Below are 20,727 nucleotides of genomic sequence, written 5' to 3' on the forward strand. Positions count from 1 at the left end.
GCTGAGGGAAACTGACTCTGGGCACAGCTCAGGCTCACCACCCCCATTCCTTAGAAGCGCTGGGGCCATCGGTGTGGTGGCTTCCAAAGCCTTTTCAAGCCCTGCCTGTATGTCGTACAAACAACATTCAAACTGTGGCAGCCACCTCCTTCCCCCAAGGTCAAGCCCACAAGCCTGCCCAGTACCTTCTCTTCACATCTCCTTCCTCTCCGTGCTCAAGCCCTTCCGTGTCCTCCTCTGGGCACTCCTCGTTCCCAGCTCTTGGGGACAGTCCACTGTCCTTCAGAAACTCAGCAGCTTCTGGTGTGGGCAGAGTGTGGTCAATAACGGTGCTGTCCTTCCCAGCTTTCCAAAGTTTGTAGCGCTCAGGCTGGAACCTCCTCACAAACACGTCCATGGAGATCTTCACCATGTCTTTCCTGCAGGAGCACTACCACAGGAGAGTGACAGTGAGGACGCCTTGTCAACTCCCCCGCCACGGCCCACCTCCACCTTCTAAGTAGATTACAACATTAGAAGGTTTGAGACCAGCCGGGCAGTGGTGGCTCACGCCTTTAATCCCAGCACTCCGGAGGCAGAGCCAGGTGGATCTCTGTGAGGCCAGCCTGGGCTACAGAGTGAGTTCCAGGACAGGCACCAAAACTACACAGAGAAACCCTGTCTCAAAAAACCAAAACAGTGGAAGGTTTAAGACTACACTGTTGGGGGTGGGGCACAAAAGAGAGCCATGGAGGAATATGACCAAGTACATTTTTAACATATATAAAAATGTCATGGTAAAGGAGGGTGCAGTAATACATGCCTTTAATCTCAGCACTTAGGAGGCACAGGCAGGCAGAGCTCTGTGAGTTTGAGGCTAGCCTGGTCTATACAGTGAGTTCCAGGACAGCCAGGGATACACAGAGAAATCTTGTCTCAAAAAGAAAAAGTGACAAGGTGAAATCCATTATTTGTACAATATATTCCAAATTTAATAGATCAATTTTGGCCAATGCTGAAACCCCCCCCCAAAAAAATTCTGTTTTGGTTTCCAGGCTGAGGGTTCACTGTCCTGCAAAGCCTTCAAAGTCATGCAAACAGAAATGTGAAAATGCACAGCGCTAGGCTCAAGCTACCAAGCCAAATGGGTCTAAGGAGAACGGGGAGACAAAATCTGCACACATTCCCCAACGGTGAACGGCCACCTGCCCTGGACATCTACCCAAGCTGGAACCAATCAGGCAAGTTTACTATTCTAGGCCAACAGTCTAGGCCCCACTGCTTGCCTATAACAAAGCAAACTCCTAAGGATTTTGCAAGAGAGAAATCTAGCTCAGTACTGGTGCATACAAGCAGTCCAAGCTATCTGGAAGGCTTAGGCAGGAGAATCACAAGTTCAAGGAGAACTTGGAATATAAAAACATTTTATTTATTTATTTTTTGGTTTTTCAAGACAGGGTTTCTCTGTGTAGTTTTGCGCCTTTCCTGGAACTCACTTTGTAGACCAGGCTGGCCTCCAACTCACAGAGATCTGCCTGGCTCTGCCTCCCGAGTGCTGGGATTACAGGCGTGCACCACCACCCATTTATTTTATGTGCACTGGTGGTTTTGCCTGCATGTGTATCTGTGTGAAGGTGTCAGAACTCCTAGAGTTTGAGTTACAAACTGTGGTGAGCTTCCATGTAGGTACTGGGAATTGAACCCAGTCCACTGGAGGAGCAGCCAGTGCTCTTAACCACTGAGCCATTGCTCCAGCCCCCTGCAAACAAAAGTTTTTAAGGGAGTCTGAGGCTGGGAGTGGAGGTGCATGTCTTTGATCAAAGCACTCCAGGCAGAGGCAGGAAAATCTCCTATGCGTTCAAGGATACCCTGGTGTAATGAGATCCTATCTATTCACAGAGATCCCCCTGCCTCTATCTCCCAAGTGCTGGGATTAAAGGCATGCGCCACTACTGCCCAGCTGAAACCCTATCTTAAAAAAAAAAAAAAAAAAAAAAAAAAAAAGATGGGGAGGGCAGGGGAACCCATGGCTGATGTGTAAAATTAAAACACAAATATAATAAATTTTAAAAAAGGAAAAAAAAAAAGATGGCTGAGGATGTAGCTTAGTGGTAAACACTTGTCTAACGTGCAAAATACCCTAGGATCAATATCAGTCCCAGTTAACACCACACACACACACACACACACACACACACACACACACACGCTCAAAGAGTGAAAAAAAAAATGTTTTCTTCAGCTAATTAAGTTAGACAGGTCGTGGTATGCTGCAGTGGTTTAAACAGCAGCCTCCTTGGAGGCGTTTCCTATATGAGTTGCCCTAAAGGACCTTGGCAGTCTATTCATGTTTTGTTTTGTTTTTTTAACTCAATATTGTCCCCAATCTAGGCTTTTGGTAAGTACACTGTGTACCTTTGGGAAGCCTCAGGACACAGTGACCAGGCCATGCTGTCCATCTATCTACACCAAGCTACAGAATAAGGAACATGTGATTGAACCCCTGCCTAGAGCTAAGTTCAAGTTCCCTGAAGACCCACATTTTTTTTTTTTTTGAGTCTGGGTTTCTCTGTGTAGCTTTGGAGCCCATCTTGGAACTCACTCTGTAGACCAGGCTGGCCTCAAACTCAGAGAGATCCGCCTGCCTCTCTGCCTTCCGAGTGCTGGGCTTCACCAAGTTTAATGCAGATTAATGTGAAGACATAGCGGCTGAGAAGCGCTCATCCTTGATAGCTATAGGGTCAAATACATCCCCAATCATGGTCCCCTGGACAGGTGGAAGGCCCTGCACTCTTGGGGGCTCTCGGTGCTCTTACACCCCACCAAATCATGTTCAGTAATAATGCCCCATCTAGCCTACTGAAACACACAATTTTTTTTTAACTAAAAATTTAAAAAGCCACAGATGGTGACATACACCTATAATCCAACACAGGAGACTGAGCCAAGACTGCCTAGAGTTTGAAGCTAGCCTGAGCTACAATGGGAGTTTCAGGGCTACAGAGTGGGACAATAAAAAAGAGCCTTTATGGACACACAATGCTGGCACTCCCACATAGTCCCAGCAACTGTTCCAGATTCCAACAGTTCAAAAAAAGGGAATGTTCTGACAAGAATTTCCTCAATCAGACCCTTCTGCCCACGGTGTTACAGAAGAAGAAGTAGCTTACCAGTACAGCTTGCTTGCCATACTCAATCCACCGACGGGTAGCAAAATTGGTAGACTCGGCACAGTTAAAGCCATGGTTGAAGCCAGCATGGTAACCATATGGGAAAGTGATCATAAACTCTCCAGCTTCTTGGGTCACCTGAACAGAAGCGGATTTGACACAATTGCCACACATGGAAGACACTAGACCTGGGCTCCTGAGTGTTTCTTTGCCACCACTTAGCCAATCAACCAAGGAGAAGTCAAGACTGCCAGGTCCTGAACTGCCCTTTAACACATCGAGTGCATGCTAAGAGCCTAACTAACCACTCCTCCCAATGAATGCCTCGTGGAAACTGCGGCCCTCAGCAGAAGAGCACACGAGCCACCTGTTATCAGTCTCCACCCTAGAGACTAGAACAATAGACTGAGGAAACTCCGCCCAAACAGACCAGAGGGCACTTCCAGGCAAGTCCTTGGATTTCTGGGAGGACCCAGGCAGCTCACCTTGTCAAAGGGAATGCCATACTTCTTCAGCATTAGTGGGGAAATCAGGGTCATCTTGTGGCGGAGAAAGGCCTCACAGCTCTGAGCACTTCCTGGGAAAAAGCCTGTTGGAAAGAATGGTCGGTCTGAGTTAATAAAGGCTCTGCCCAAGCTCTGGGATCCTGAAGTCACTTCACATCTGCAGATCTCAGGAGTGACAAGGACAATCATCAGATGCTTAAGAAGGGCCAGAGAGATGGCTCAACAGTTAGAGCATTTTCTGCTCTTACAAACTACGGAGTTTGGTTCCCAGCACCCATGGGAAGTAGCTCCACGGAAGCCAACACCCTCTTCTGGCCTCCACAAATGGTACTCACACAGACACACAACACACTCAAGCGTGTAAATTAACATTATTGTAAACAAACAAAAACAAAAAAATTTTGGGGTGTGGGGGTTGTCGCTGTGTAGCCAGTGACCCACAGATATCAGTCTGCCTCTACTGGGATTAAAGGCATGAGCCACCATATCTGGCAAAAAAGAAAAAGAAAAAGAAAGTGGCCGTGCTAATGCTGCTTCAGTTCCAAGTAGAGTGAGGCCTCTGCTAGCCTCCAGCTCTGCCAGGCGGAGCGGTACCCGGATCATCAGACTCTGGCCGCACTCAGATACTCAAGCTGCCCTTGTTTCTACAGAGCTGAGAACTACTCGGTTTCTCCAGGTCTGAAGGACGGACGGACACACACACACACACACACGCACGCACGCACGCACGCACGCACGCACGCACGCACGCACGCACCCTAACCCTACACCCAAACAAAACAGCAATTTGGGTTTTCACAATTTAGCACTTTGGGAGGAGAATCTGACCAAGTCACTTCCTGGTTGAGGTTTGGGGAGATGGAGGCAGAGAGTAGGAAGTCCTCCACAGACAGACTAGGAAAGGCCCAGACTGGGCCTGTTCCACTAATGTGTGTGTATGACAGCAGCTGAGCTCATACACCCCACCACACGTGCAGGCCTGTAAAAGGTCACAGGTCATCTGACCACAGAGAATGGACATTTCAGCACAGGGAGCTAGACTGGAGAAGGCTGACCCTGTATCAGGAGGGGTACAGTACCTTTGGCAAGCCGTTCCAGGCGTTTCCCGTGCTCGGGTGGAACAGAATACCTGAAATCACATGATAACAACATCAGACACCAGCAGAGAGTCCGGAAGGAGGGAGGGACTTGCTCTTACTCACAATCACCTTGAAAGAGACAGACAGGATCCTGAGGGTTCCCGGTCCAAAGAAACGACAATGTCTGAGGTGATGGGTAGGCTAAATACCCCAACCTGACTGTCACACATCACATACATGTACTGAAACATGACACTACAGCCCATAAATATATACAATTACTGTGTGCCAGCTAAAATAGGGGTTGTTTTTTGGGGGGGAGGGGGGCATTGAGACAGGATCTCACTATGCAGTCCTGTCTCGCCTGGAACTTAATATGTAGACCAGGCTAGCCTCAAATTCAGAGATCTGCCATTCTCTGCCTCCCTAGTGCTAGATTAAAGGTATGTTCCACCAAACCAGGCTTAAAATGTATTTCTTAAGAACACCTTACTTGAAGCAAAACTAGAAAGGCTGAGACAGGAAGATAAAGAAATCAAGGGCAGCTTGAGTTATACTGGGAAGGGACACTAAAAACCAATCTATAGAAATGAAGTGTTCGACTCTAAGACAAAGGAGTAGAGAGTCCACACAGAAGGATGAGTTTATCTCCTCTACATTCACTCACTTACTAAGACAGGTACTGAGGAGAGCTCACAGAACAGAAAGTCTCTCTCCTCACTAAGCAACTCCTATAATAAAATTGTTCCAGGCATGCTAGGGACGGGGAATCATCACTGTGAAGCTTTTCACAATGCTCCTGGGAAGGCCTGATGGAGAAGCTGGAGAAATGGGGAACATGGTGACCCATACTGCAGATGAACCCATTTTTCTACCATAAAAGCCGTACTGATTACCCAATGATTCACTACTCCTCCATGCAATGTGGTGGAGACATTATAGGAGCTGCTCTTTACGGAAAAACAAGGGAATAAGAACCCCTGAGACTGCTGAAAATGTCTACAGGACCGGGGCTTTCTATTCTGTCACCTTACTTTAACCTTTGTACTGAAGACTATTTCCGTTCAGTGCGGTGGGACAGAGGTATGGACCCGGCACTGGACAGCAGCACCGACCCAGGACTGTCTCCTGGACTGGCACCAGTGGTCTTCTAAGCACATGTGCCCTGTCAATCCAAGAGCTCTGCAGTGCAGCTCAAACCTGGAAGTGTTTCCCTCACGCTCTCTCCCATGCCTACCACTGTGCCACCCAGCTCTGTCCTCCTCTCCAGGTCTCAGCCTGGTTCTCATCTGCTAGTGCTTTCTCTGTCCTCCAGGCCACCTGTAGGTCCTTCCTCTGGGGACCTTCCTGCAGCTTTTCCTTCACAGTCCTGTCATTTTTCTGCTTCCTGGTGTGTCCTGACCAGCCTCCTGCCTGTGGCCTGAGCACCTCACATGTGCTGCTCACTATGTCACAGGCAGAGCCTCCACTAAAAGGCTGAGTGAGAGAGACAGCGCAGGGCACAGACAGGGCACAGAGAGTTAGTTACTTTTTGTCTTCCCTAACATATGAAAAGCAGGAGCATGTTGAACATAGCTTCTTCATTTGCTGCAAACCAAATCACTTTTCCACAAGCAAAGAAATCTTCCTAACATAGGATGAGTAAATTTAATATATGCCCCAGGAACTGGGCACAGTGGTGTACTCCTTAGATCCCAGCCCTTGGGAGGCAGAAGCAGGTAGATCTTTTGAGTTGAGGCCAGCCTAATCTACAGAGTGAGTTCCAAGACAACCAGGGCTACACAAAGAAACTCTGTCTTGAAAATCAAGAAATAAAAAAAGCCACAGGCTAATGAGAAAAAGGAATCAGAAAACATCAGCAAGCCTGGAACAGCCCCATGCCTTTAGTGACTCCACCACCGTACGAAGCATGGTTCCGTATGTGTTTAAGCACTCTGTTCTCTAAACTCTCTATTCAGCCATGTGTGGAGACACATGCCTATTAATTGCAGTATGTGGGAGGTTGAAGCAGAAGAATCTCAAGTTTAAGCCCAACCTGGGCTACGGGGTTGAGACCCTATCTCAAACAACAGAGAACAACAGAAATAGAACTTGCTACTCAAAGGTATTCTGGGCTCCCAAAGCACCCCAAAGCTCCACCCCAAAGCTGGTACCCAGAATCTACACTTCTCATGTGTGTGAAAAGTCAGAAGCCCTGTGCTGACGGAAGTGTGCTGCTAACTACGGGCTGACTTTACCAAGACTTTGGCTCTCCGAAGTGCAGGTAGTTGATGCTGTACAAGTCCATGTCTTCCGTATGCCAGGCAAACGACGTCTTCCACATGCCGAAGTACAGGTATGGGGTGTTCACCCCCTCAATGGTGATCCCACTCTCCTTTTCCACCAGGTCCAGGATGGTCTTCAGCCGGCCAATGTTCCATTCGTCAACATGCTGCCAAGGAAAGGCCAGCCCAGGACACTTAAATGCAGGGGCCTCAGCAGACCTGTCACTGCTGACTAAAACGTGGCACATCAAAACCACCGCATCCAAAATAAATAAATAGCCAGGCATGGAAGAACACACCTTTAATCCCTGCATTCACGAGTTAAGAGGCAGGTGGATCTCTGTGAGTTTGAGACCGGCCAGGTCTACATAGTGAGACTGTGTCTCAAAAAAAAAAAAAAACAAAAAAACAAAAACAAAAACAGCATTGGGGGGGTGGAATGTAAAATTAGAAAATTTAAAAAAAGTTGAAAACAATATGAAGTAAAATTTAAAAATAATTAAGAAAGAGTCAGCAAAATGGCCATCAAGCCCGACGGCCTGAGTTCAATGCTCAGAACCCACACAGTCGAAGGGGAACTGACTGTCACAAAGTCCCCCGACCACATCCTCTCCCTAAGTTCTCACGGTCATCTCGGAGCTCCTCTTCCAAGCAGGTTCTGGATGGCTGCATCCTGCTGTTCTCCCTACCTCCACCTCCGGGACTTACAGCCATTGCCTTCTCCACCCTCCACCCACCATGTGTCCTTCCAGGTGGACCGTGGCACCCACTTCTTTCTGGACCTGTCACCTTCCTGTCACCGTGTGACTCCCTGTCATACAAACTGTCATCAACCAACTTAGTATCCAAGTTATCCGAGAGATAATCCCTGAAAAGCATTATAGGGTTCTTATTCACCCAGACAGACCCAAATAGTCCCCCTTCTACCAGAGTAAGGCAACCTGTTAGCCCCAAAAAGGCACTGCATGCCAAGCCAGTAAAAGTGGTTAAAACAGCTTCTGTTATAGAATTTCACTGGAGAGCTCGGAAATCCAAATATGCTTCTCCTCTTTAATCCCCACCCTTTCATTTGACTAGTCAGAACCTCTTCCTGCAGAAACCACACTCTTCCCTCTGCCAAAGCTCGCTTTTTGTGATCTACCCCATCACAGACCTCATCATCTACCACCCACACGACACCACAGCACGCACTTCACACGCAGTGTGGGAGATACAAAATCAGTCCCATGCAGAACGGCAACAAGGAGAGGACAGCAAATGGGGGAGAGCATCCGTTTGTTCATGTGCCCATTCACCAGCCTTTAAGTACCCGCTGTGTGCCAGGCAAACTGCAGGGCTCTTAGTGGTCTCACCTCTCTGTTTTTTTTTTTTTAAATATTCATTTAAATTACATTGGTGTGAAGGTGTCAGATCTCCTGGAATTAGAGTTACAGATAGTTATGAGTTGCTATGTGGGTGCTGGGAAGTGCCGGGTCTTCTGGAAGAGCAACCAGTGCTCTTAACCCCTGAGCCATCTCCCCAACCCCGTGGTCTCACCTTTTCATAGAGAGTACCATTCACATCTGCACCATAGATGGGAGGATTGAATGTGAGGTTTTTCCAGTATTTACGCTCAAGTTCTTCAAATTCACTGTATCGTGGAGTACAGTACCTTCCAAAAATAAAGATGTTAGTCATTTACAGATGTGGCGGTTTAAATGAGAACGGCCCCCACAAACTCATGTTTGAATATTTGGTCCCCAGTTGGTAGAACTGGGAAGGTTTAGGAAGTGTGGAGGTGCGTCCCTGAGGGACAGCTTTAGAGCTCCAGAAGCCTCTGTCCATCCCCCCAGGGTGCTCTCTGACCCCTCTTGCCATCTGAGATGTGCGATCCCAGTTGTCCCTGCCACCACATCTTCGCTCCGCCATCACGGACTCTACCCCTCTTGAAACCATAAGCCCCAAATTAAACATTTTCTTTTATAAGTTGCCTTAATCATGGTGTTTCATCTCAGTAACAGAAAAGTAACTAATACAATGAAAGAATAAGTTTATGAGGTATTAAGAACCATCTAAGATACAAGCCACTATTCCAGGGACAACCAAACATTCCAGAAGAACGATACACAAGGCTGGCAATGCGGCTCAGACGTAACAGTGTTTGCCTAGTATGCACAAAGCTCTGATTCAAACTAGGCATGGTGATACATGCCTGTAACCCTAAGACCTCATGCAAACAATCAGCATAAGGCCATCCTCTGCCACATGAGACACTGTCTCAAAAAATCATGGGGCTGAAGAGCTGGCTCAGCAGTTTAGAACACGGACTGCTTGACTATTCCCAGCACTTGGGAGGCAGAGGCAGGTGGATCTCTGAGTTCGAGGCCAGCCTGGTCTACAGAGCGAGTTCCAGGACAGCCAGGGCTACACAGAGAAACCCTGTCTTGAAAAACCAGAAAAAACAAACAAACCAACCAAACTCATCTCCAGGGCTGGGGAGAGAAGTGGTTAAGCACATTGCTGCTCTTCCCAGAACCCACACGGCAGCTCACAACACCTGTAATTCCAGTTCCAGGGATCTGACACCCTCCTCTGGCCTCGGCTAGTACCTGGTAGACAGGCAAACATCCTTCCCCATAAAATGAAAAGTTCAAAACTTAAAATAGTCCTCCCTTTGAACCTCTCACTTTCAAGTTTTTTTCTTCACTTTCCTTTAATAGATCTGAATTGTTCTGCTTCATAAACAGACAAGCAAACAATCTTGGCCTTCTGAGCCCTAATACAGTCCCATCTGCACACTCAGGAGATGAAACAGAATTACCACGTGAGTCAAAACCAGCCTGGGTTACCTGGGTTACAGTGAGTTCCAAGCAGATCTACTACACAGCATTTCCCTCTGGAGGCCACGGACAGGAGGAAGCCAGGGGAAGGTCACGGGCACAGATGTGAACCCACTCTCCCTTAGGAACATGATACCCTCACCTCTAGGAAGAGGCTGTTGCACCCCGCAGATTCTACAGTGACGTGGGAGGACAGGCTTACAAACCAAAACCCAAAGACACAAATCCAGCCCCACCCACACACCAACCCTCCAGGATGCAGAGCACAGAGGCCATGGGACAGCACCAGTGTATCTGCATTAATGGAAAGCAACAGCTCCTAACAGCTCACTTGTCGCTGCTGTGTTCCCAGCATCCTCTCAGAATCCAACACTCAACAGATAATCAAAGGGGCTAAAAAGAGTATTCGAGAAAACATGCTCAGCAACAACAGAAATAAGAGGCAAAAAAGCTTTTTATATATTAGGGTAAAGGGTGGGAACATAGCTCAGTGGTAAAAGCTTTTGCAAGGTCTTATCAACACACACAAAAGCAGATAAATAAAATTAAAAAAAAAAAAAGAACAAACTGGGGTGAAGGTGATAAACTGGGTAATGTAACATAAAAATTACATGAAGAAAAAAAACTGACATATGCCAACAAACAGGGATGACAGACAGGGGGCTGAAGACATGGCTCAGCAATTAAGAGCACTAGCTGCTCTTCTAGAGGGCCCGGACTAGATTTCCAGCACCCACATGGTGGCTCACAACTGTTTGTAATTCTAGTCCCGAGCATTCTGATGTCCTCTTCTGGCCTCCGTAGGCACCAGACATGCATGTGGTGCATGTACACACATCAGGGAACACATCCATACACACATGAAAGGGTTTTTTCCATTTGTTTGTTTGTTTGTTTTTATAAAAAAGATGACAGAGAGGAGCATGAAGCCTTGATGGGCAGGTAAGCTTGGCCCGGGGCATAGCTAGAGCAGCCATGAAGTATGGCTCAGATGTTCATCCACAGCATGGCACTTCTTCTACAGACTTCTGCATAAATTCACTCACTAGCCAAAAAAAAAAAGCTGGCCAGTGATGCAGATGTTTTAAGAGTTATCAACAAGGGGGCTTGGGAATTTAGCTCAGTGGTAGAGCGCTTGAAAGCGCAAGGCCCTGGGTTCAATCCTCAGCTCAAAAAAAAAAAAAGCTATCAACAAACCCATGAGATCTCAATTAGAACTGTGACAAGTAAAAGGCCACATGGGGGAGGGGTGATCCTGGGGGAGGGGTGATCCTGGGGGAGGGGTGATGCTGAGGTGCACTGAATGTACCCAGGTGTGAAGATGGAAAACTCCAGACTTAAAACTGGGCTTGCCCAGTGGAGGTGCAGCTGCCAGATGGAAATCAAGACGTATGGGCCAGTGAGACTCGGAATGAAGGAAAGGAAAGAAGGGATCCCCCGTGGGCCCCCGGGGTTGAGGAGCGGAGTGGGAAGTGAGAAAAGGCCAAGAGCGATGACTGGGAGAGCAGAGTGCAAACAGCTCATCTCTGGGAGTGGGAGGGAGACTGAGAGCTGAATCTTAAAGACGGCCAATAAAAAGAACGACCGCAAACACCAGTCAGCAAAGACACCGGGGAGAGAAGACGGCCGGAGGAGCCAGGCGGGCTGGCAGACAGTAACCAGCTCGGCAGCTATCCACCGCATCCGCGGAGTGTCCAAGCGGCGGTGAGACGGAGCTGGCTGCGCAGGACAGACAGAAGAAGGGGGACAAGCAGGTGCGATGGGCAGATCCAGAGAAGGCTCCTTTGGCCTCACCTCCTACCTCCTTCTCCTCTACAACTGGGCAATGTTCCAGAGTCAAAAACGTATTACACTGCTGGGCCTGGAGCTGTGGACTGTGCGTCTGTGGAAGAGGCTTTGGGTTCCATCTCCAGCACCAACAAAAATGCTTTTACTTAAAAAACAAAAACCAGAAAACCCCAAAAGAACAGCGGCTGGAGAGATGGCTCCGTGGTTAAGGGCACTGACTGTTCTTCCAGGGGAGCTGGGTTCAACTCCCAGAACCCACATGGGAGCTCATAACTGTCTCTAACTCCAAGATCTGACACCCTCACACAGACATGCAGGCAAAACACCAATGCACATAAAATAAAAATAAACAAATTAAAAAAAAAAAAAACAAAAAAACCACCCTCCTGCAACTGGAGCAGAGAGACGGCTCAGCAGCTAAGAGCGCTCATTGATCTTGCTGAGGTCTTGACTTTGGTTTCCAGCACCCACACTGGGCGGCCTCCAACTGCCTGACTCCCCAGTTCCACAGGATCTGTCTGCCACCCTATTTTGGGGGGTACCTACATGTATGCTAGTGTGGATACAGAAACACACAAACAAATAAAAATAAGATAATCTTTTTTTATCTTTTTTTTTTTAAGACTTGTGAGACATGTAGCCCTTGCCAGTCTGAACTTGCTCTATAGACCAGTACGACCTCAAACTCTGCCTGTGTCTGCCTCCCAAGTGGCATGATTAAAGGCGTGCACCACCATGCTGGGACAATAAAATAAATCTTTTTGGGTTTTGGTGTTTTGTTTGTTTGCTTGTTTGTTTTCCTTTGGTTTTTTTTGTTTTGTTTTGTTTATTTTTGTATGTGGAGCTGAGGATTGAACCCAGGGCCTTGGGCTTGCTAGGCAAGCGCTCTACCACTGAGCTAAATCCCCAACCCTTCCTTTGGTTTTTTGAGATAAGAGTTTATATGTGTAACAGCCCTGGCTATGCTGAACTCACTTTATGAAGACCAGGCTACCCTAAAACTCAGAGATCCACCAGCCTCTGCCTCCTAAGTGCTGGCATTAAAGGCATGTACTATCATGCCTGGCTTAAATAAAACCTTTAAGAAAACAAAACAAAACAAAATTATTGGTGCTGGAGAGATGGTTCGGCGGTTAAGAGCACTTGCTGCGCTTGCAGAGGACCTGGGTTCAATCCCCAGCACTGCAATAGTGCCCAACAACTATCTGTACTTCAGTTTGGAGAGTCCACCAGCCTCTGCTGGCCTCCATTCTCACGAGGCATGCAAGTGGCATGCTGACATGCATGCAGACAAACACCTACACACTAAAGTAAAAAAATTTAAAAAACAAACTTACTGCTAGCGATGAGAAAACAGCAGGACTTTATGTAAGAACAGGGCCAGCAAGATGCTTTAGCGGGTACAGTGATACCTCTCAGTTTGAGGACATAAGTTTGATCCCTGGGACCAATACGGGAGAAAGAGAATAGTGTCTCCTACAGTTGTTTTTTGAGTTCCACACAAGTGCCATAGCATGTACGCTCACATACTCCCACAGTAAAAAATAATTAGCCGGGTGGTAGCGGAGCACGCCTTTAATCCCAGCACTCGGGAGGCAGAGGCAGGAGGATCTCTGTGAGTTCGAGGTCAGCCTGGAATACAGAGTGAGATCCAGAAAAGGTGCAAAGCTACAGAGAAACCCAAAAAATAAAATTAAAAAAAATAATAATAATAAAATAAATTTTAAAAATGTTTAAAAAGTAAAGAATGCAGAACACCATGAGGAGGAAATTCATCCATAAAAAGAGGAGAAAGAAAAAAAAAAAAAGCTAGGCGGTGGTGTTGCATGCCTTTGATTCTAGTGCTCAAGAGACAGAGGCAGGTAGATCTTGAGTTCAATGTCAGCCTGGTCTACAACGAGCGTTCCAGGGGAGCCAGGGCTACACAGAGAAACCCTGTCTCCAAAAACCAAAAAAAGAGCAGAAAGGGAAATTGATGCCTGAACCAAAGGAAGTGTTCTTCAGTAGCAGTAATACAGCAGCATCCTTGGACAGCTATGAAGAAGCAAGCAATCCAAGGGCCAGAGAGGTGCCTCAGTGGACAAAAGACTTTTTGAGTTCAATTCTCATAACCCATGTAGAGGTAGAAGGAGAGAACTGTCTCTTGAAAACTGTCCTCTGATCTCTGTACTCATGTGTGGTCCATAAATAAAATAAAAACAGCCTGATGTGGTGGTGCCTGCCTTTAATCCTAGGGCTTGGAGGGAGCGGCAGGAGGATCTCTGAGTTCAAAACCAGCCTGTTTTACATATCTAGTTCCAGGCTAGTTAGGGCTACATAGTGAGACCCTATCACAAAATTAAATAAAGTTACCAGGCAGTGCTGGTGCACGCCTTTAATCCCAGCACTTGGGAGGCAGAGGCAAGTGGATCTCAGTGAGTTCAAGGAGGCCAGCCTAGTCTACAAAGAGTTCCAGGACAGACCGGCAGTAGCGCATGCCTTTAGTCCCAGCACTCGGGAGGCAGAGCCAGGAAGATCTCTGTGAGTACGAGGCCAACCTGGGCTAGAGTGAGCTCCAGGAATGAAGCAAAGCTACACAGAGAAAGAAACCCTGTCTCAAAGAACCAAAAAAAAAAAAAAATTAAATAAAGTTTTAAATATCATTAAAGAAGCAATTCTAGGCCAAGATGTTAAGACAGAGAAAAAAGCATTTCTACTTGCTAAGCCTAAAGCACATGCCTGTAACTGCTGCTCTCAGAGGATGAGGCCAGCCTAGGCTACACAGTAAAACGTGTCTCACAAACAAAGCAGAATAAAATGAAAATCAAAAAAATTAAAGAAAAAAAAAAAGTATAAGGTATTCCCACTTACTTATCACTATTGGCGATCTTTCGGAACTCACGGACAGTCATGGCTTTTTTCTGTATGTTATACTGAGTGAAGAGTCCAGACTGACCAGTCACCAGCTGCTGGATGGGTGCAGGGATAACAAGATCATCGATGTCATCATAGGATGTTCGTGGCTTCCACTCTTTGGGAGGAACGACCTACAGGGAACACAGAGATGGAGGCAGATGAGAGCCCAGCAAGCCGGAGTCCACAAAGTGTGTAAGCCATCGTCCAAACTGGCCATCCGTTTGACCAGAAAGTAACTCTGACTCATGTATGTTCCTCCAAACCCAGGAAGTCACACTGTCAAACCAGCACTGACCACCCTATAATCTAGCTCAGTGATCTAAGCAAAACATTACTTGTAAACCTAGGCATCTTATCAGGTTGAAGAGTTGATTCTTGAACAGCCCAAAGCTCTTTAGTAAACAAAGCCACAGAAGCAGGTGTGCTGGCCGGATAATGCCTGTCAGACCCAGACAGGCTGTCTTGGGTTTGAGATCTAGTCCACACTAAGCTAGTCTATGCTACCAGTAAGACTCTGTCTCAACCAAGAAAACAGTTATTAACATGACTTGTATGAAAAAAAATAATGGATATGCATCATAAAAATCTCAATGGCTTTTATATAAAATCTAGTAAGTATGTACACTTATTAACACACACACACACACACACACACACACACACACACACACACACACACACACACACACACGCAGGTCCTAACTACTATTTGAACCTTGGGAGAACCATTTCCACTTGAGTCAAGCTTTCAGGAGTCTCAGAGAAGACACCAAGGTCCAAGACTAGTCCTCAGCTTTGTAACTGAAGTCCCTGGTTTTTGTGCATACATTTTTTCCCCTATACCAGAAAGTAAGAGCTGGAAAAACAACCCTGAGGGGCTGGGTGTGGTGGCCCACGCCTTTAATCCCAGCACTCAGGAGGCAGAGACAGGTGAATCTCTTGAGTTGAAGGCCAGCATGGTCTACAGAATGAGTTCCAGGACAGTAAGGGCTACACTGAGAAACCCTGTCTTGAAAAACAAACATACAGCTGGGAAGTGGTGACGCACGTCTTGAATGCCAGCACTCGGAGAGGCAGATCTCTGTTCGAAGAGGCAGAGACAGGCGGATCTCTGAGTTCAAAGCCAGCCTGGTCTACAGAGGGAGATCCAGGATGGGCACCAAAGCTACACAGAGAAACCCTGTCTCAAAAAACAAAACAGATGGGCCTTTAATCCCAGCACTCAGGATGCAGAGCCAGGCGGATCTCTGTGAGTTCAAGGCCAGCCTGGGCTACAGAGCGAGTTCCAGGAAAGGCTCCAAAGCTACACAGAGAAACCCTGTCTCAGAGGGGAAAAAAAAAAAACATTCTGGGTTCTGGGTTCAGACTTTCGCCTCAGTTTCTGGAGGGTTCTTCCAGAAATGCAATTTTTACGGGGGGGGGGGGGGATTCAGAAAACCTTGACTTGTGACTTAATATATGAAAGGCTGGTTTGACTAGGAGTGGGGAGGATGGCCCTAATCCAGTGCATAGGGAGAAAAGTAGCACAAGCCAGAAACCAATTCCAAACTACAAAGACCAGAATACTCATGGGTCTGGCCAGCATCCTCTCTCCCTTGAAGGAAGTCCCCATGGGAAAGCAAATTCTATCAAGTGCCCAATGAGAGAAGAGAGGTGGCATTTAACAACCAGTGGCAGGAAAACGCTGCAAAGCACCCAGGCCCCCAAGAGGCCTGAAGCCCAGGCCAGGCCTGGAAACACTGGCTGTGGACTTACCCTTCCTGCCCCATTACCCTAATCATGTACCGTGCACGCTGATTTTAGCAAAGATTGGCTACACCTTAACTCTCGGTACAACTCAGTTCTGGTCTTCATTGGGGGGGGGGGGGTAAAAAAACTACACACACACACACACACACACACACACACACACACACACACTATACACTCACATATCACTGCCACACATTTCATCTTCAGGAACTCAGAAAACATGACTGCAACAGGCTGTGTGAAAGGCTGATTTGACCAGGGGAAGGAAAGGGAAGGGACATTGATTTAATGCACAGAGAGAAAATGAGCGCAAACGGGAAACTAATTTCCAATTACAAAAAATACTCTGTAATGGCTGCCTAAGCAGGTTAGCTACCCTGCTCCTTACCTTGGCTAGCCCAGCCCGATGAGCTCCTTGGGATTCAATGTAGGCAATGTATCTGCTAAAGTTCCGGAACTCTTCCATGGTGGGGTAAAAGGTCATTATCCGAGCACTGGGGTTCAAAGTTTCTGATTCGGAAGCCATTTTTTTTCTTTTTCAGGTTGATTTGTTTGGATAAAAATCTGAAGTAAAGGGAACAAAATTAAACAAGGAATCCGCCTCTAGGATAGTTATTCAAATGAACTAGAAGTATGAATAAAATCCCTTCAGGTTAAAAAGAACCTGAGGAAGCCAGAAGGTAAGCAGAAGCCTGTGAGCCCAGCACTAGGGGCAGGCAGATCAAGAGTTTGGAAACCACCTCTATAAGTACTCTTAGTCAACAACAACCAGATGATGATGGCACACCCCTTTAATCCCAACACTCAGGAAGCAGAGTCAGGCAGATCTCTGAGATAAGGGGCAGCCTGATCTACGAGTGAGTTCCAGGATCACCAGGGCTACCCAAAGAAACCCTATCTCAGAAAACCAAACCAAACAAACAAAAACCTGATGTATCAAAACTGCATATATAGCCGGGCAGTGGTGGCGCATGCCTTTAGTCCCAGCACTCGGGAGGCAGAGGCAGGTGGATCTCTGTGAGTTTGAGGCCAGCCTGGTCTACATAGCGAGATCCAGGACAGGAACCAAAACTACACAGAGAGACCCTGTCTCAAAGAAGAAAAAACAAACAAACAAAATAAAAAACCTGCATATATACAGATCTTATTTGATATGTAGATACTGTTTCAGTTAAAAAAAGAAAATGTCATTTAGTTATTGGTCCTATATAAAAATACAGTTGACCTATCTACTTTTTAATTCTACCCTGGCGGCTTCAAGTTATTCCCTTATTTATGTAGCTCTGGCTATCCTGGAATTCCCTATGTAGGCCAGGCTGGCCTCAAACTCAGAGATCCACCTGCCTCTGCCTCCCAAATGCAGGGATTAAAGGTGTGTTCCATCACACCCAACAGCAATCCTTTCATTAAACAAACTACAGCGTGATCTAAAAAGAAAGTCTCCTACGGGTTCTTTTCTGGGGTACAGCTTTACGACAGGGCTTTAAATTTCTGAAAAGTAACTTGACTGCAGGTTATAAAGTTTCAGGGTTAATGGGCTGGAGAGATGGCTCAGTGGTTAAGCGAACTGGCTACTCTTCCAGAGGACCCAGGTTCAATTCCCAGCACCTACATGGCAGCTCACAACTGTCTGTAATTCCAGTTCCAGGAGACCTGATACCATCACCAATGTACATAAAATAAAATAAAAATTATAAAAATAAAAAATAAATAAAGTTTCAGGGTGAAAAAGTACTTTGATATTAACAGTATGCTCTGAGTTGAAAACACTACAGTTGGCTGGGTGCAATAGCACATGCCTTAATAAACCCTAGCACTTTCTGAGGCATTTCTGAGTTGGAGGCCAGCCTGGTCTAGAGTCCAGGACATCCAGTGCTACACAGAGAAACAAAACAAAAACAACAACACACACACACACAAAATTACACATAAAACAGTACAGTGAAATTGTCCTCTCTACATCAAAACAGTTTGTGAAGTACTCAATGAGGTCAAGCTTGGCTCAACTTCAGGGAATCAGAATTGATGGGACAAAATTTAAACAGGCACTGAGTGGGCAATTCAGGACAAACTTCCTAACTGCAGAGAGAACTCAGATTTTTGGATGAGGACCTCAATCAAGTGGGCAGGCCCTACTCCCATTGTTGAGAATACAGCACACCACCACTGGAAAGACAACGCACACTAAAAGGAGCCGGTTTAGAAGCAAAACTTATATGTCCCTTACTGGACCCCCTCACTCACACCCAAGAGCTCTGCTTCCCCACAGCCACTGACACTCCTAAGGCTATTATATAGGAGGAAACCGGCTACAACCTTCCAGCAACCTAGTAAGGGATTATCGGAGGCAGCCCGGAGTAAAACCATCCAAGACAGGAGAAAAGTCAAACAAAGCCACGGTAACTCTAGTTAAGCGTTTTTCATGAACTTTGCATGACAGGCATACTGTTATCCCTGTTTTACATACCAGGAAATGTGCCCAGAGTCCCCTCCCTAAGGCTACCTCAGCCCCAATATCTACCCGGACTACATCCTTTAAGGACCCAGAAGCCTAAGCAACCTGGGAGACTTCCCCTCTAAAAGAAAAACTTGAAAATACTCTACTTTTGAAATTTACAAAAATATAACACAAATACCGGACTGGGGCCCTTCCCCTGGACTTCAAAGGGGCCATAATGGTGCTCCGTTCGCCTCTGGCCCTATTTATCTTTGTGTGCCCAGAATCCCGAACAATGCACGCCACAAAGTAGGCACTCAGTAACTGCTGAATAACTCATTTCTACTGCTTACTTCAGTGGATCATCCCGTTTCTCTAACCCTAGGGTTCCCTCCCTGCAATATATTCCCTAGGGGAAATCTGGTCCGGGACACCTTCCCACTCGCAATTCAGCAACAAAGCAAGAGTCCAGGGCTCTAGAGCATCGGCTCCAGAGTTAAAACTCCGAATACTGATCCGGTCTCTGCCACTTTTTAACTACATGACCTTGGCTGTGTGAATAGGCTCAGTTTCTCCATCTGCAAAATGGGGATCCCAAACTCCTGCCTTGCATGATCGATATGATTAATTCAGATGATGCAAGCGAAACCTAGACGCTAGGCCCGGTACTTAAGCACTCCATAAAGGCAGCTCTTGCTAACAGCGATCTGAAACTCCCGCACTCTCCGTCCCCGCAGCCACCCCCGCGGCATCCCTCCCAAAGCAGCCCGGGTTCCCAGTGTCCCCGAGCTCAACACTTACAAATGCCCCTCCCGGCCCCACCGCCTAGCCCTGGGAGGCCCGGTCGCAGGAAGAAGAAAATAAGGCCCGGCGGGCCCGCCCCCCTCTCCCGACGTCCATTGGCCACTAGAGATTGGAAAGAACCAATCACAGAACTGACTTCAGAAACTCCTTCTTCTATCGGTCAAGAGACATGTCGATCACTTAGCAGAGAAAGACCCACCTCGCCACCCTCCCCCACCGGAGATCACAATCACGGTTGTGGCAGCATCAAACCCAAAGGGATCCAAAGCCCGATGACTCTCACCTAAAGCCTAAAGCCCTAACAGGGCTCAGGCTCGGCTTCTGCGGCCGCCACTCGCCGGTCCCACTGTCTTTCTTGAGGGCAAAAGACAAAGCTCCGCCTCCTTTAAAGTCGGACTCTGCGCAGCCTCAAAGAGCCCCATAGTCAACCAATCCGAGGGTGACTTTAAGCCCTCACCCAGCCAATGAGCGCTCGCTACAGCTGCTCAGCGTCTGGGATTACGAGTCCATTTAGCCTATGAGAGCCTGCTCGGGCTGTTGCCAGGACAAAACGCTGAACCTCTCGGGACTGCAGCCACTGAGCATCAGAGCTGGATCCGGAGTTGGCCAATCAGAAGCTGACTCAGACCTCCATCGCTAATCAGAGTAGAAAGAGGCGAGTACCCCGAAATGGGCCGGCCGGTTAAAAGGGGAAGGGCGAGCAGGTGGTTACAAGATGTTTCCAGTGAAACGATAAGCCTGTTTTTTTTTTGTTGTTGTTTTTGGAGTAACCTCTTTGCCTAAGCTGTAAAGGCGATGGAGGACGCCGGGAAAGTTTCTAAAGTCAAGGAGTCCCGAGAACGTGACCAGCCTGTCCGGATTTGTCCAGGACTCTGAGTTCTGAAAGTCCTGCGTTCTCAGAAGTCCCCACCACCTGGCAAGGTGGAGCAGTTAGGGAGCTGCCCCAGGAGAAGGAGCCCTTGGGGGTCATTAGGACAGGATCTGAAGGATGATATCCCTGGGGTTCTTAAAAAGCAGTTCCCCTTGAGCAAGGTTTGGGGTTATTAGCAGCTCTTGGGGCGAAAAGGGGTGATTCTAGGAATCACTAGAGGCGCTTTAGGAGGGCGAAGGGGATCCCTAGAAGCCATTAGGAGCAGTTCCTGGGAGTTGTGGGATGCCTTAAAGAGTCCCCAGATTGTCAAGGACGGTGAGGAAAGAGATTTTAACAGGATACCCTTGTAGATCAAATAAGGAT

The 20,727-nt window shown here is 47.2% G+C and overlaps 1 protein-coding gene across 2 annotated transcripts in view; it reads right to left on the reverse strand.

Annotated features, from left to right (window-relative positions):
- Positions 1 to 19,888, reverse strand: part of Kdm4a (lysine demethylase 4A) — a 49,748-nt gene extending 29,860 nt beyond the window's left edge. The window contains exons 1-9 of one of the 2 annotated variants that reach the window (XM_036177905.1): positions 19,777 to 19,888; positions 16,641 to 16,816; positions 14,456 to 14,631; positions 8,535 to 8,649; positions 6,972 to 7,165; positions 4,735 to 4,784; positions 3,635 to 3,738; positions 3,150 to 3,287; positions 186 to 430 (exon numbers count right to left, since the gene is read on the reverse strand). In XM_036177905.1, the coding sequence (XP_036033798.1) occupies positions 186 to 430; positions 3,150 to 3,287; positions 3,635 to 3,738; positions 4,735 to 4,784; positions 6,972 to 7,165; positions 8,535 to 8,649; positions 14,456 to 14,631; positions 16,641 to 16,778 (1,160 nt within the window). In that variant the 5' untranslated portion in view covers positions 16,779 to 16,816; positions 19,777 to 19,888. Of the gene's footprint in view, positions 1 to 185; positions 431 to 3,149; positions 3,288 to 3,634; positions 3,739 to 4,734; positions 4,785 to 6,971; positions 7,166 to 8,534; positions 8,650 to 14,455; positions 14,632 to 16,640; positions 16,817 to 19,490; positions 19,551 to 19,776 lie in introns of those variants that run through there. The other variant, XM_036177906.1, reaches the window with a different exon arrangement.
- Between the last annotated feature and the right edge of the window lie 839 nt (positions 19,889 to 20,727).

Source organism: Onychomys torridus, chromosome 2 (assembly GCF_903995425.1).
Source record: "Onychomys torridus chromosome 2, mOncTor1.1, whole genome shotgun sequence".
Classification (NCBI taxonomy): domain Eukaryota; kingdom Metazoa; phylum Chordata; class Mammalia; order Rodentia; family Cricetidae; genus Onychomys; species Onychomys torridus.